A 15,567-nucleotide genomic window follows, 5' to 3' on the forward strand; every position below is an offset into this window, starting at 1 on the left:
AATCTCACCACTGGTGATACAGTACAAAGTTCTTATTGAACCCTGAAAAATAAAGGCACCTAGTTTCCCTCAAGCTTCAACTCTCAACGTTATATCCACCTTCCTTCTTCCTTACTCCATTCCCTTTGCTTCTTTCAGTTCCTGAACTCCAGTTTACATTGCTGTGTTTCCTCCCAGAAAGATTTCTTTCTGCCTCTTCACTATGCCCAGCATTCATTTCAGAAATTCCTTTCTAAAGGAAGGCTTCCCAAATACTCTCCATTTACCCTACCTCCACTTCCAAGTTTTCCCTCCCATGTAGGTTTGCCAGATAAAAATAGGACGCTCAGTTAAATTTGAAGTTCAGATAAAAAGCAATTAATTTTTAATCTGTCCAATGCAATATTTGGTATCCATATGTTTATTTGCTAAATTAAAGAAATAAAATTTTTTATTTACTAAATCTGCAACCCAACTTCTGCAAGCTCTTATCACGGCCTTTCCTCTGACAGCTATCACATACTTTGTGTGGGTGGGGCTTTTTTGTTAACTGTTGTGAATAAGGCAGTGCCTAGAATGTAACAGACATTCAAAAAAGATTTCATAAATGATAGAACGTTCTGGATGAATTGTGAATTCTTGCTGGATATTCTTGTAGGAACGCTCCCATAAAATAGGAAGTAAGTATGAAATATGCTTTTTAAATGTAATGGTCTGTTTAATCTTACAGATTGTTACTTATGACTTTGTCAGTAACTATAGACATGCTTGTTTAAGAAGCTTGTCTATACTTTTGCCTAAGTAGGTCAAAAGAAACTTTTGTTATTTTTGGAAAAATACAAGTTGTATTTTATAATTTTGGATTTTGTTTGTGGTGGGTTTTTTTTTATTTTTAATTAATTTATTTTGTATGAGTACAATGAGAAAGAGAACTAGCTATCCTCATAACCAGACACAATCAGTTCTGTTCAGAACCTGTCCACTGCTGGAATCCGTTTATTTACCTCAGTAACAGGGACAAGAATGCTGAATCGGTATTAACAAACTTTTGCTTTCATATCGTGAACTTTAAACTTTCCCCAAGTAATCTCAGGCTCTTTGCTAATTGCAATATCTTTTCCAGATCCCCTCACTATTTCTGCTCAACTACATCTTCTTTGAATGGATATGGACCAACAATGAAGAGTTTGAAGGTAATCCATAACGTGTACTATTTGTACTCCATGACCAACCTGTTTGCTGATTTAATTTTTCTTACGACTGAGTCCAGGCTACATATTTGACCCAAAGGTACTTACACACTTATTTTGAAGCTGGAACGATGGGGAACAAACCTCCCAAACACGGAACTGAGGAGGGAAGTGGCTTTTTATTTGGCCAGAAGCCGCGGGGGAGCTACAGCCTCATTCACTGAGCTCCAGGAGCTGCAGCTTCTCTCCCCTTTTATAAGCTTACAACACTAAAGGGGAAACTGAGGCTGAACTATGTCATTGTCCATTGCTGGACGTCTGACCTTACAATTTTTTGGCTTCATCGATTTGCTAATTCATATGCAGCATGAGCAGGGACCAGCAGGGGAGGGGGCTTACAGAGTCAAGACAAAACCAACAAGCTGTTTGTTGGCAGACCTGTTTCCTGGAGGGAGCCTGGTCCGTGGAGACGTAGGGGCATGAACCACTGCTGGGCTCCAGCCGGCAGGGATAGCATTCATTTGCAGCTCTTTCACGGTTAACAGATGGCAGAGAAGCTGGGAACTAAAGAGGGAGTAATTTTCCCAGCTCCTTGATATCTTATTTTATTTTTCCTTCTTCACCCTCCTTCCCATCTGGAAGCGAGGGGAGGGAGGAGGTGCCTCTCTCAATTTTACAACTGTGCCGTCCAACTGTGATAGCCAGATGAGTCATTGGAATGTGACTAGTACAATTGAATCACTGAATTTTATTAATTAACTTTAATTTAAAAACTGATATTTGATTCAAATTACTAGATACTTCTAAGTATATTTGGAAAACTTGGGTTATGTGTATCTACTTTTTCAATTGTAAACTTTTTGAAATCTAAATATGGATCGAGTATTCCTGATTTTAAAATAGTGTCTAAATTGAGATGTGCTATAAGTATAAAATATACACAGGATTCAAAGATTTAGTGTAAAAAATGTAAATATCTCACTGATAATTTTTGTGTTGATTATAAGTTGAAATTATAATATTTTGCATAATTGGGTTAAGAAAAATATATTACTATAATGAATTTTACCTGTTTTTAAATTATTTCCAGGTTTATTGAGGTATGATTGACAAATAAAAATGATATATATTCATGATGATTTGATAAGCATATACACTGTGAAATGACTACCACAATCAATACATCCATCACCACATATATTTACCAGTGTTTGTGGGGGCTGGGAGTGAGGAAACTTAAGATGTATTTTCTTAGAAAATTTCAAGTAAGCAATATAACATTAACTATAGTCACCATACTGTATGACAGAGTCCCAGAACTTACTCATTTTATAACCGGAGGTTTCTTCCCAACCCTCAGTGCTGGCCATATCATTCTGCTCCCTACTTCTATGAGTTCCATTTTTTTTTTTCTTTTAGAGACAGAGTCTCACTGTGTTGTCCAGGCTGAAGTGCAACGGCATGGTCATAGATCACTGCAGCTTAGAACTTCTAGGCAAAAGTGATCTTCCCACCTTGCTAGGACCCCAGGCATTGCTGCCACATCTGGCAATTTATTTATTTATTTATTGTTGAGACAGGGCCTTGCTGTGTTGCCCAGGCTGATCTAGAACTTCAGCTTCAAATAGTCCTTCCACCTTGGCTTCCCAAAGTGCTTACAGGTGTGAGCCACCACATCTGACTAGAATTCAAGTTTTTGTGATTCCACATATAGGTGAGATCATACAGTATTTGTCTTTCTATGTCTGCCTTATTTCACTTAGTATAATGTCCTCTTGATGCAAATTGCAGAATTTTCTTCATTTTTATGACTTCATAATATTCCATTAGGTGTGTGTATATACATATACACACCACAGGTTCTTTATGAACTCATCCATAGATGGACACTTAGGTTGTTTCCATATCTTGGCTATTATGAATAATGCTGCAATAAACATGGAAGTGTAGATATGTCTTTGACATACTCATTTCATTTCCTTATTAATATATATTTAATAGTTGGATTGCTGAATTGCTTAATTGTATAGTTGCTCTATTTTTAATTTTTTGAGGACCCTCTGTACTGGTTTTCACAATGGTTGTACCAGTTTCCATTCCTACCAACAGTGCACGAGGGTTCTCTTTTTCTCACATCTTCACCAATACTTGTTATCTTTTAAAAAACTGATAGCCATTCTAACAGCTATGAGGTGACATGTCATTGTGGTTTTGATTTGTATTTCCTTGTTGGTTAATGATGTTGATCATCTTTTCATGTACTTATGGGTCATTTGTATGTGTATTTTGGAGAAATGTCTATTCAGATTTTTTTTATCCATTTTTATCCATCAGGTTATTTGTTTTTTTTGCTATCAAGTTATATGAATTCCTTACATATTTTGGATATTACCTTCTTATCAGATATATGGTTTACAAATATTTTTATTCCATAGATTGCTTTTCCATTTTTTCTTTCATTGTGTTTCCTTTGCTGTGTAGAAGGCATTAAATCTGATGAAGTGACACTTATTTTTGCTTTTCTCTGTGCTTTGGTGTCTTATCCAAAAAATCATTGCCAAGACCAGTATCAAGGAGATTTTTCCATATCGTTTCATTTAGGAGTTTTAGAGTTTCAAGTCTTACATTTACATCTTTAATCCACTTTAATTATTGTATGTGATATAAGATAAGGGTCCAATTTTATTCTTTTCTATGTGGATATCCAACATACAAAAGTTTTCCAACATCATTTATTGAAGAGATTATCCTTTTCACATTGCATATTCTATGTGTTCATTGACACCCATATCAAAGATTAGTTGACTGCATGAGTGGATTTATTTCTGGCTTCTCCATTCTGTTCCATTGGTATGTGTGTATGGTTTCATGCTAGTACCATACTATTTTGATTACTGTAGCTTTGTAATACAGTTTGAATTATTTTCCTTTAGTTTGAAATGAGGAAGTGTGATACCTCCAACTTTCTTCTTTTTTCTGAATATTTCTTTGGCTACTTGTGGTTTTTTATTTTTTTTAATGGGGCTAATAGAAAATTTGAACTTATATGTTTATATGGTTTGGCTGTGTCCCCACCCAAATCTCATCTTGAATTGTAACTCCCACAATTCCCACATGTCTTGGGAGGAACTCAGTGGGAGGTGATTGAATTATGGGAGCAGGTCTTTCCTGTGCTGTTCTCATGATAGTGAATGAGTCTCATGAGATCTGATGGTTTTCAAAATGGGAGTTTCCCTGCACAAGTTTCATTTTCTTAACACTTTTAGACATATACATATTCTATTTAGATATCATACTATACTTTTTACTTTTTTTTTTTTTTTGAGATGGAGTCTCTCTCTGTCACCAGGCTGGAATGCAGTGGTGTGATCTCGGCTCACTGCAACCTCCCCCTTCCAGGTTCAAGCGATTCTCCTGCCTCAGCCTCCCAAGTAGCTGGGATTATAGGCGTGTACCACCGTTATAGGCGTGTGCTCAGCTAATTTTTGTATTTTTAGTAGAGATGAGGTTTCACCATGTTAGCCAGGCTTGTCTCGAACTCCTGACCTCATGATCTGCCTGCCTCAGCCTCCCAAAGTGCTGGGATTACAGGCGTGAGCCTCGTACTCGGCCCTTTTTACCTTTTTATCTCCAGCACCTAGCATATTACCTGACACCTAGGCTGGCAAATATATATTTGCTGAATTTAACTGAATACTAGACAAAGTAAAACTTACTCTGTTTTGTTTTCTATAGTGTTCCATCAAATTGCTTACATTTTTATTACCCATCAAGTAAATTACAATGGTTTGTAAAATGACATTGAAAGCTTTTCAGCAGCAAATTTTGTGTTTCTAAACAATTTACACTGAGTGGAAAGTCAGTATGGTGCCTATAGAAATTGTTGCAATTATTTTCCTTTAGTTTTTTTTCCCCATATAAATGGGAATAATAGGAAATGTTGGGACACCAGTTATGTTTATATGGTAATCATTATAGCAAGTAGGGTTGACAGATTTATGTTTCAAAGACCAGTCTGCTGTCTGGAGAAGTGAGATGGGTCCTGACGCTCCAACCAGCATAAAGTCTAGTTAGGTTGCCATTTTTGTTTATAGTGGGTGGTTGGCCAAACTTTGGTTTCTACTGGAACAGCCTATGTAATAAGAATAGCCAGTCATGATTTGGAGAATTATTAACAATCCTTAAATCATATTATCTTCATTACAGCGTACCTATACAGGGAATGAACCGTGGAAGAAACAAATCAAGTACAAATCTGTGCTTGCAGTTTAGAACGTGTGTCCTAGTGACTTTGTATTTGGAGCTCATTTTGAAAAAACACTTTTGGTATATCTCTCCTGTTTGGTAGTAAAAAAGGTCTCCTGTAGAACAATAATTTTAGTATTTCTGTAGTACAATCGCCTGTTTCTTTGAGTCTCCTAAAGAATGAATTTTATTTATGCAAAATAGCCTGTTTTACATCACCCCATGCCAAATGCATCCTGAATATTTCGTGAAAATGGGTCCAACTGTTTTTGTATAATGATGTATCAACAGAAAAACAGATGCACACATTGTTAGTAGTAAAGACTATGCATGTGATTGTCTCTAGCTGAGAAATTACTGTATCTTTTTGTAACTTTCTGTTTGTGTTTATGTGTATGCATTCTTGATTTCCTTTTTATAATATTTCACAGATTTTTTGAGTTGGAGGCTTTTTATTTTTTTAAGTTTTCATCTTTAATGAAATAACTTTGGAAACAATATGTATTTCCGTAACACCAATACTACAGTTTTTGGAGTCACAGTAAGATGACTGTGGTTGGCCAGTTCTCTTAACTCATTTAATAAATATTGAATATTATTCTGTGCCAAGCACTGATTTATGGCCTTTGTATGTACTAATCGATTTAACTATTGTTACAGTCCTATGTGGGAAGACCACTAGCATTTTCATATTATTTTTCAATGAGGAAACTGAGGCTAAGAAATATTAAGTATCTTTCCAATATTGCACAGTTAGTAAGTAGCAGAGCTGGAGTTTAAACCCTGATAGTCTGTGCACTTCAAACCTCACACTGTACCATCACTTAAAATGGATGTGATTGACACCTGCAAGGAGATTACTTTAAAGGTGACCAAAAGGCTTGAAAGGTTTTAGTGGAGTAGGAGGACACCAGAGCTCCCTTCACAATCCGCAACCTTTTTCCTAACATTCGTTGAATGTGTTGTAAGCTCTCAAAGGAAGGGATCTTGTTGTTAATCTTTGTTTTGTCTCCAGTACCTAGCATAGACCTTGCATTTACTATTTACTATCAAAAAAAATTAGAATTCAGGTTGTAGGATAGGCAATAATTATATAACTAATTAGAATAGTAGCCTTACTCGATTAATCTGTCATTGTTTAGCAGCCGATTGAGAGCTCTTTTATCCCACATTGTTCCTTGCTTTTATTTCACTTCTTTACCAATTTTCATGGAACACCTAGTCCTAAATACCAAAGACTGTGTTGTCTATAAGCAACATTCTTGATTTTTTTTTTCTATTTAGCCTATTTGTGGAGAGTAAAAGAGTCTGTGATCAATACATAATAACAGCAATGCAAATGTAAATGGAATTCTAAGGTTGCTAAAAAGTTTCCTTTCATTTAACTTGTGTTGAACTCATTTAAATTTTTAAATGCAAGAGCTGTGATTCCTGGCCAGGCTTTTTGGGTTGTTCAGCAATAGAAACAATATGTATAAATGTTTTTCTGAAGAGGAAAAGAGAAAAGAAACAATGGTCCCAATGCCTTCAGAGGCTGAGGCGGGAGGGTCATTTGAGGCCAGAAGTTCAAGACCAGCCTAGGCAACATAGTAAAACCTCATGCAAAACATTTAAAAATTAGCTGGGCATGATGACATGTATCTGTAGTCCTAACTACTCAGGAGGCTGAGGTGAGGGCAGGGGGTGGAATCACTTAAGCCCAGGAATTTGAGCCTACAGTGAGTTATGATCAAGCTACTGCACTCCAGCCTGAATGACAGAGCAAGACCCTGTCTCTTAAAAAAAAGTAATATGATAATATTCTGGTTCCTGATTATAAGTTTAAAAGTAGATGAGAATATAATGTATTGTAATGTGATATATGAAAGCCGCCTAAAACCCCTAGAGATATTTTTACTTCTTTTTGTGGCTCTTAATTGCTAATTATTCTACCCTATTTTCTAAAAAGAAACAAAAAGCTCTTCCTTCTGTATTAATATTGGATGTTAAATTTTAACAGGTCATAAATTCAAGCTATTTTTATATGTATTTAAGATAAAAGGCTGTTTTTAATAACAAAAATAACTTTTGTTCTACTTTATGTATTTTCCTACTTTTCAGGCGTGTTTTCCAGTTTGATTAAAATGCAGCGAAGTGTCTCATGTCATCTGTGTCGTAGTGCTAGAAGACATTCAATACATTTTGTATTTGGATCATATTGGCTCTCCCTCCTTCTTGGGGGATGAAACGGCTTTATTTTAATAGAATTTGGAATTGGTGTCAGAATTCAAGATTTTATTACTATAGCAACAGAGAATAATGAAAAGACTGAATGTCAAACATTCAATGTTGCCATAGTGACAATCAGTTGCTTTACCAGCTATGTTTACTGTTCCATTATGGTCAGTTTTTCAAATATGCTTATCTATATGAATGTTCAGAAAGGAAAGAAAAAGTTCAAGATCATTTAAGAAAGAAGCTCCTTAAGAGATGAAAGTAATTTGTTTCACTGTCCATTATTTAATGAGAGATTTACAGAATCCACAAAAAAAGGATGTAAAAGAAATAGAAATTCACATTTCTGTCCTAATGAGTATTCTTCCTATTTGCAATCAGGGAAATTGAAGTATAGAGTTTAAGGCATGTCTGTATTGTCATTTTATGCTATTTCAAACCATTCTCTGAGAGCTTCTGAAAATAAGGGATTCTACCATATTGAAATGGAAAACATTTTTTCTTCTTAAGCAATATCGTTGGGGGCACATGCCTGCCAAACAGTTGTGCTGACCCTGGAGAAAATCCTTAAAGCAGGCAATAGTTAATTCTTGTCTTTCTGATTGTCTTCCTTTTCCTTTCAGAAACCTCCTCCCCTTGCTGACAAAACATTTACATTACAGTAACTCATCAAGATCATTACTGCTATACAACTTTTTAGTAACCTTGTTTCATACCTGTCTCTTCCTCTCCCATAATTATTTTCACTAGACTAAACCTAGGGAGGACAGGGATGATTCTCACTTTCACCACTGAAAATGCAGTTTTTAGCACAATGCCTAGCACATTGCAGGACATGATAAATATTAGTTGAATGAATAAACTTCTTTTGTTTTAGTCTCTCGAAGGCTCTACCAGATCACTGAAACACTAAACTCAAGGTATTGTGTAAATAAGCAGCAATGGCCTAATGAGCCGCTTTTTTCAAAATACAAACTGCTTTACAAGTGACTGGTATTTTTTGGTTCATTTGGGAGGTGGTTGTTGAGAAGTAAAGATGCACTTATTCTACGAATGTGATTTGCTAAATGGTAGTTAAGTTTCTGGATTAACTAGCAAAACTATAAGTAATGCAAACTTCACCTGGGCTATAAATATAATAGTACCACTTTAATAATTTCTAATTCCTTTCCTAAAATTATTTCAATTCTTCAAAATCAATTGCTATCTCCAATTCAGGATTTCAAGAGCTTATCTCCACTAGCCAAGAATGGTAGTTCTGGCAACAGAAAACATTCCCAGGTGTCACCAACTGTTGGCTAATTATACTTCTAGGGTAGGCAGGATAACATCCGTTGAAAGGTATCCAAGTCCCAATTCCCCAAACCTGTAAATATGTTACCTTATAGGGCATAATGGACTTTTCACATGTGATTAAGGATCACGAGATGGACAATTTTTCTAGATTATCTTGTTGGCCAATTTAATCGCAAGGTTCTTGTAAGTAAAAGAGGGAGGAGTAAAGTCAGTGTCAGAGCGATGGCTGTGTGACAACACTCCACCAGACAGTGCTGGTACAGAAAAGGCAGTAAGGGGCCCATGAGCCAAGGAACAGGGGAAAGCCTTTAGAAGCTGAAAAAGTAAAGAAACTGATTTTAACCCAGTGACTCCAGTTTTGGACTTCTGACCTCCAGAACTGTAAGATAATGAATTTGTGTTGTTTTAAGCCACTATGTTTGTGTTGATTTGTTACAACAGCAATAGGAAACTAATACAACTTCTAGATCTATTTAAGGGAAGTGAGCTTTCGAAGAGCAATAGTTCTGAGATGCTTTGGATTTAGCCCACTTAACATTGAGTTACAAACTCCTAGCTCACCCACTACAGCTATCTTTATTTTCTAGTGACCAAAAGAACTCCGATCATATTGAAGAGGAAAATAATTAAAGTAATAATGAGAAATATCAATCATAAAAAGACAAAGGAAAAGTAAAAACTTTACAAATACATTAATAAATTAATAACAATAAAAAACCCCAACCAGGTTAAATCAACACAGATGATTCAGTAATAATTATTTTCCCTCTGGAAAATTTTGGACATTCTAATGCTCTGCATATCCATGTACACAGAGAAACTTTGAAGTGTTGTGAAGCATTTTATGCAGGCTGATTCTAAGTAAACTCATGATGTGTTAGTTTTAGTTTATGAGCATCAGATTTTATTAATCCTTAAAGGACTCCCTTGGAAGGTTACTCAGAATTAGCCTTTATGCATACAAAAAATTAATGTCTTTGAAATGGACTTGTAAGAGCTAAAAAATAGCCCTTGGTTTGGAACACCTCCAATGCAAACAATAGGAAACAAAACTTTGAGAAACAGTGCATAATTGTTCTTCCTGCAAGTCTTGTATAATGAATTGAAGACAAAATCTCATTTTGGCATAAGATGAAGAACTATAAAGAGGTTAAAAGGAGGTTAAAAAAAAAGTAATTAAAATGTTTATTCTCAAGAGATGATCCCACTCTTTAGGTAGATCATTCTAAAGTGATTCTTTTTCTTGGGACACTTTGGTTTGCGCTTTTATTTTTTATTTCATCTATAATGTTTCCAAGTGTATCTGTATTACATAAGGATTACTATACCGTTATTGCACCTTACACAATTGACAATTGTTACAATTGACTCCAGGTATTAGTTACCTTACCAGATAAATATGTGGCTGTGATGTGCTTACCTGCCATATTTTCCAAAAGCTTTATAGAGAACTCACAACATATGTTCCAAAGATTAAGATGGGAATCACTGGACACACAGGAGTAGAAGTGTCTCCGTAGATGATCTAGTTCAAATAGCTGAATATATGAATCCCATCATCCCAGCAGCACTAAAACTTTCTAGCTAAATTTCTTCAGATTCTTTAGTTGATTATCATAATAAGATTTCAAACCTCTTCACACTTTGATCCTTTAGAATACTGCTAGTGTTCTACCTCTTTTCAAATGTAATATGCAATATTCTAGATGTGAAAGCAATATTCTAGATGGAAACTCCTGTGGCAGAATAATCAAACAATCATTTTTCTTTTTCTGGATATTAAACTTCTATTAATGAAATCTAAGATGACATCAATGTCTTGATTATCTATTTTGATTATCACATTTATTTATTCAGCAAAAATTTATTGGAGGACTGCTAGGTAAACAAACAAAAATCCCTGTTCTCATGGAGTTCACTCTCTGCGTTCTCATGGAGTTCACTCTCTAGGACCTATATCATTGACTTGTAAATGTATAAATCCTAAATTTACTTTGAACTTATTTTCAAATGTACTTCTAAGGTTCTGCCAGCTTCACCTCCACTGTAAGTCACTGCTTTTCCAAATGGTGTCTACTAATGCTCTGTTCTGAAAACAGTTTTGAAGATTTTATAGCTTACCATGTGTAAGAGTCACCATTTTTTTCATGAGAAATAGGTCTTTAAATATAATATTTTACCCACTTTTTATGTTTGCCATTTAACTAAAAATTATTTCCTTATGAAAACCATAAAAAAGGAGCAGGACTACAGTGAAAAACTTAGAAAACTTAGAAAATAAGGCAACAATAACAAGAAACTAAATGATACAACTTCAGCACTTTGAAAATGATGAAAAAAAGAATATGCACAAATACAGGAAGCCAAGCATTGCCTTGTAGTTAATTGCCAAAACGACAGCAGTGCACTACTGAGGACAGTTATTAAGAAGCACATCACTTGGCATTTTCTATGTTGGCCGTTTGATTACACTTGTTTCCATTCGTGCATGTGGACTTTGGACATTTTTAAAAATTATGCTGCAAAGAAAGCCAAGCATGTTTTTTGTTTTATGTGGTGAACAAAATGGTTTTGCAGCATCACTGACTAAAGTAATAACTGTTATTTCAAGGCATTTTTCAAAAGCATGAGGCACTACTCTTGCTGGGAAGCAAAGATACTTAAGGTCATTTGATTCAATACAAACTAATCCGTAGGGAATTTCTCACAGCAAACAAAAGAAAGGGTCTGTTCATATTCTAATATGACTGGTTGTGTTTCTCCCTTACCCCCAACTCTAAGCAGTTTTTAAAACTTTCCTTCTTAAGTGCTTTTAAAAACTGTTCTATCCCATCTCCTCTGTGTTCAGGTTCTCAACATCTTTTGCCTATATAAAGGAATGACCCCCCCACAAACCCTCTGCTCCAATCTGTCCCCTCTTTGCTCTTCTCGAGGTCTTCATCTTAAAGCATAGATCCCATCTTGTTTCTCTCTTCCTCAAGAGCCTCTTATCCTGCTTCCTGTTCTTTTCCATACCAACATCTCAGCTTCTGAATCTTTACAAGGTAATTTCCATTTTGATTTCTTGCCACCAACAGGTAGGGGTTCTTTATCCTCTGCCTGTACCTTTTGTTTGGGATTTTATTCACCTGGAGATTTTTGTCTAGTTGTATTGTTTGCTTAGGGGGAAGTGGTGGAAAGTAATGGTGGAGTCTATATGCTAGGATGCAACACATGTTAATAAGTGGGTGGGTTTCTGTGTCTTTGGCAGAAAAGTGGGTTATTGTATCTTGGATAAGCATTGAAAGTTGGCAAAAAGAATAGACGGGACAGTGGAGATTGCCTAACAAACACACTTTCAAGGACAGCACAGGAGGAGGGGTTTATGTGGGAACTGGGTAAAGAAAGAGCAGACAGTTGACAATGTAGTTGGGTAGCAAGCTGGGCCTAGTTATACAAATAGGTGTCAGGTTCACAGCGACACAAGGATTTATAGTAGAGGCTATGTAAATGGTGAGTTTTGACAATTTCTCTAAGCATAATTAAGTGAGCTTGGTTAGTAAGAGCAACATAAGATATTCCCTATTCATGATTGAACTGGAAATTTAATCAGGTAGAAATAGTTTAGCCATTAAAAGACAAGTTTAAAATCTCATGCATTGATTTGTTGTTGTTGTTGTTCCTATCAAGAAGTTTTGTGTAGTGGAGACATCACTGGATGTCGATTCAAAGAGGTTTGAGTTTGTGGAAGATTATATATTACAAAGATGGCTGCAGTATCTCCCATTCCCCTCAATGTTCTCCTGCAAAGTGGCTTTGCCACTCCCCGATCAAGAGAAGGAATCTACTTCTCTTTCTTGAATCTTCTCAGATCCTGTGACTATCTTGACCAAAACAAAAAGCAAACCAAACAAACCCAACAGCAAAAAAACTAGCAGAAGTAACGCTATGCCAGTTCAGACATAGCCCTTAGCTGGCTTGGCAGTTTCCACTTTGCCCTCTTACAAAGCAGCAGCCACCGTATCAGAAGTGTGGTCACCCTGATACTACCAAGCTGTGAGAATCCCATGCATTGTGGATAGGTCCTAGAGGAAAAGATGTCACATGGTGAAGAAAAGATGCCAAAAAGCACTGAAGCAGCCGATAGATAAGTGAAGAAACCACCTTGGAAGTTGAATCCTCACCATCTGCCCCCGATGCTTCATAGAACACAAACAAACTACAAAGCCAGATCTTTTTGGAATTCCTGATCCACCAAATGGGGAGGGAGGGAGATACAATGGTGGTCCCAAACCACTACCTTTTGGGGTGTTTTGTTAAACAACAATGGATAACCAATATAGGATTCATGATTCATTTTTGTCATTTAGTAAGCCAGTAACTGAAGTTTTTCATCCACATCCATAAAATGTAGATACTGATCCTGGTCGATCTACCTCATGTTCTTGCTGTGATTTTCAAAGAAGATAACTAGATGAAAGTGTAGTGAAGACAAGTTATTACTATTGCAGCTTGAAAAATCTCTATGTCTATAAGACTGATTTGTATGTATCCATTACATATGTTTTCATTATCTCGTGATGGTTCTTTCCAATGATAAGCATGGATATTTGAGATTAGGTCACTGTATTTAATTTGCAGACTTTGAGATAGGTTTTAATTTAGGCAGAATGTATTTTATTATACATAGAATTTATACTACTATGTTATTCTGATAATATTTTAAGCAATTACTAGCATTTTCCTTTCAAAAATATTTTACATTACAGTTGAATATGATTAGAAAGTATGCCTACATTTTTTAAATAATCAAAATGATTTTTCAATCATCTGAACAAATCACAAAGACTTACAGGAATTCTATGGCTCATTGTTTCTTGACTAAAGTAATTTGAAACAGGAAATAAAAATCAATTCTGCTTCTCTAAATAATAGAAAAGCTAAGGAGAAATAAAAAAAAAAGCAGTAAAATAATATTGGCTGTTTCTTTTTATTTCTATAGAGCAAGCATATTTTAATTTCTAGTCAGCAGAGAGACTCTTAATCTGCGAAATTGGTCGATAATGTAGGTCAGTCACTGTCAAACTTGGAGGCATTGTGGTTAATGAAGGAAGGGCTCACTTTTCAATTATAATTCCCAGCAATAATAACCTTATAATGTTGAACAAAGGCTAAATGTGTATTTCTTCTTGTAATAAAATGGAAAATATTGACCAAATGAAATTTTAAAACTGTGCTACTTCCAAGCATTGTATCTTGGAATTGAGTGTTCTAGTCAATTTAATAATCTAGTTAATAAAAATTTTCATAGAGAGATAATGGGGTTTCAAGAAAATAGTTTAGGTTCTATTGTAAGCTCATCTTCTTGCTAGTTGTGTGCCCTTGGGCAAGATATACAACCACCTAAACCTCAGTTTACATTATCTGCTGCCACATAAAATTGAGATTATCTACATGATTAGGGTTATGATGGTTAAGTAAGAAATAAATGTAAAGTAGCTATCATTATCCTTTATGTCACAGAGCTTTGATTGGAATTTGTTGTTGTGATGTGTATCTTGGAGGCAGGACTGGCCCTGTTGCTACCTGTGTTGCTAACATCAGCCTCAACACTTCTATAAACACTGTTACCAGCCTTACTCCTATTACTCTTTATGCACCTGCCGGGTCAGAGGCAGAACCTCTCCTCACCAGAGGCCCCTGAAAAGATATTTTAGGTTTTCTTATAATCCCTTTTTCTAGATAAGCTTTCCTTGCGTTGGTTAGTGGAAACTGGAATCCTGCCTCCAGTCCATTTCTCCACCTGGCCACTGTCAGAGAGCCATGAGATGTCCTAGTCCTGGGACAGCTACTGCTGGTTTGGATGTTTGTCCTCACTCAAGTCTCATGTTGAATTATAATCCCCAGCGTTGGAGAAGGGTCTGGTGAGAGGTGTTGGGATTATGGGGATGGATCCCTCATGAATAGCTTGGGTCATCCCCTAGGTGATGTGAGCTCTTGCACTGAGTTCATATGATAGCCAGTAGTTTAAAAGCGTGTGGCACTCCTCCCACACTGCCTTTCTTGCTCCCATCCTTGCCGTATGATGTGCTTGTTCCCCCTTTACCTTCCGCAATGATTGGAAGCCTCATGAGGCCTCCCAGAAACAGATGCTGCTTTGCTTCCTATGAAGCCTGCAGAACCATGAGCCAATTAAACTTCTTTTTTTAAATAAATTGCCCAGTCTCAGGTATTTACTTATATCAGTGCAAGAAGAGCCTAACACAACTACCCAATAGACACACACAACACTTCTTTGAGCCTCATAATTCTAGTGTCTCTTAACAGCCCCAAAATCTGTAGATGCCTGTGACCAGGACATCTAGTAACCTACCCCCTCATGCTAGACTTTCCAGTAGGTGCATTCTCTTTCCTAAAGCCTTTTGGGACATTGCACCTAAAGGTTTGGATTGCTTGTAGATGATTTTCTATGTGAAATCCTTCTTTTTGTACCTACTGGTCTCTATGAAGTCACCTATTGCATCAAGTCAGAGGTCAGATCTGTGGCTAGGCTTACCTTTAGAGTATCATATGGCTAATGCAAACTCAGCCTAGGTATACAATGCTTATTCTTTAATTTACATTTCTTTCTTATTTTTAATTTTTATTTGAGACAGAGTCTTGC

At 36.1% G+C, this 15,567-nt stretch overlaps 1 protein-coding gene across 1 annotated transcript in view; it reads left to right on the top strand.

The window, feature by feature from the left end:
* The window catches only part of AASDHPPT (aminoadipate-semialdehyde dehydrogenase-phosphopantetheinyl transferase), a 76,155-nt gene that overhangs the window by 809 nt on the left and 59,779 nt on the right, over window positions 1–15,567 (top strand). The window contains exon 2 of the mRNA XM_064375387.1: window positions 1,103–1,172. Within this exon, the coding sequence (XP_064231457.1) occupies window positions 1,158–1,172 (15 nt within the window). The 5' untranslated portion in view covers window positions 1,103–1,157. The remainder of the gene's footprint in view (window positions 1–1,102; window positions 1,173–15,567) is intronic.

The sequence above is a fragment of the Aotus nancymaae genome, unplaced genomic scaffold, assembly GCF_030222135.1.
Source record: "Aotus nancymaae isolate 86718 unplaced genomic scaffold, 86718_ANA_hifiasm-v0.15.2.pri h1tg000012l, whole genome shotgun sequence".
NCBI lineage: Eukaryota > Metazoa > Chordata > Mammalia > Primates > Aotidae > Aotus > Aotus nancymaae.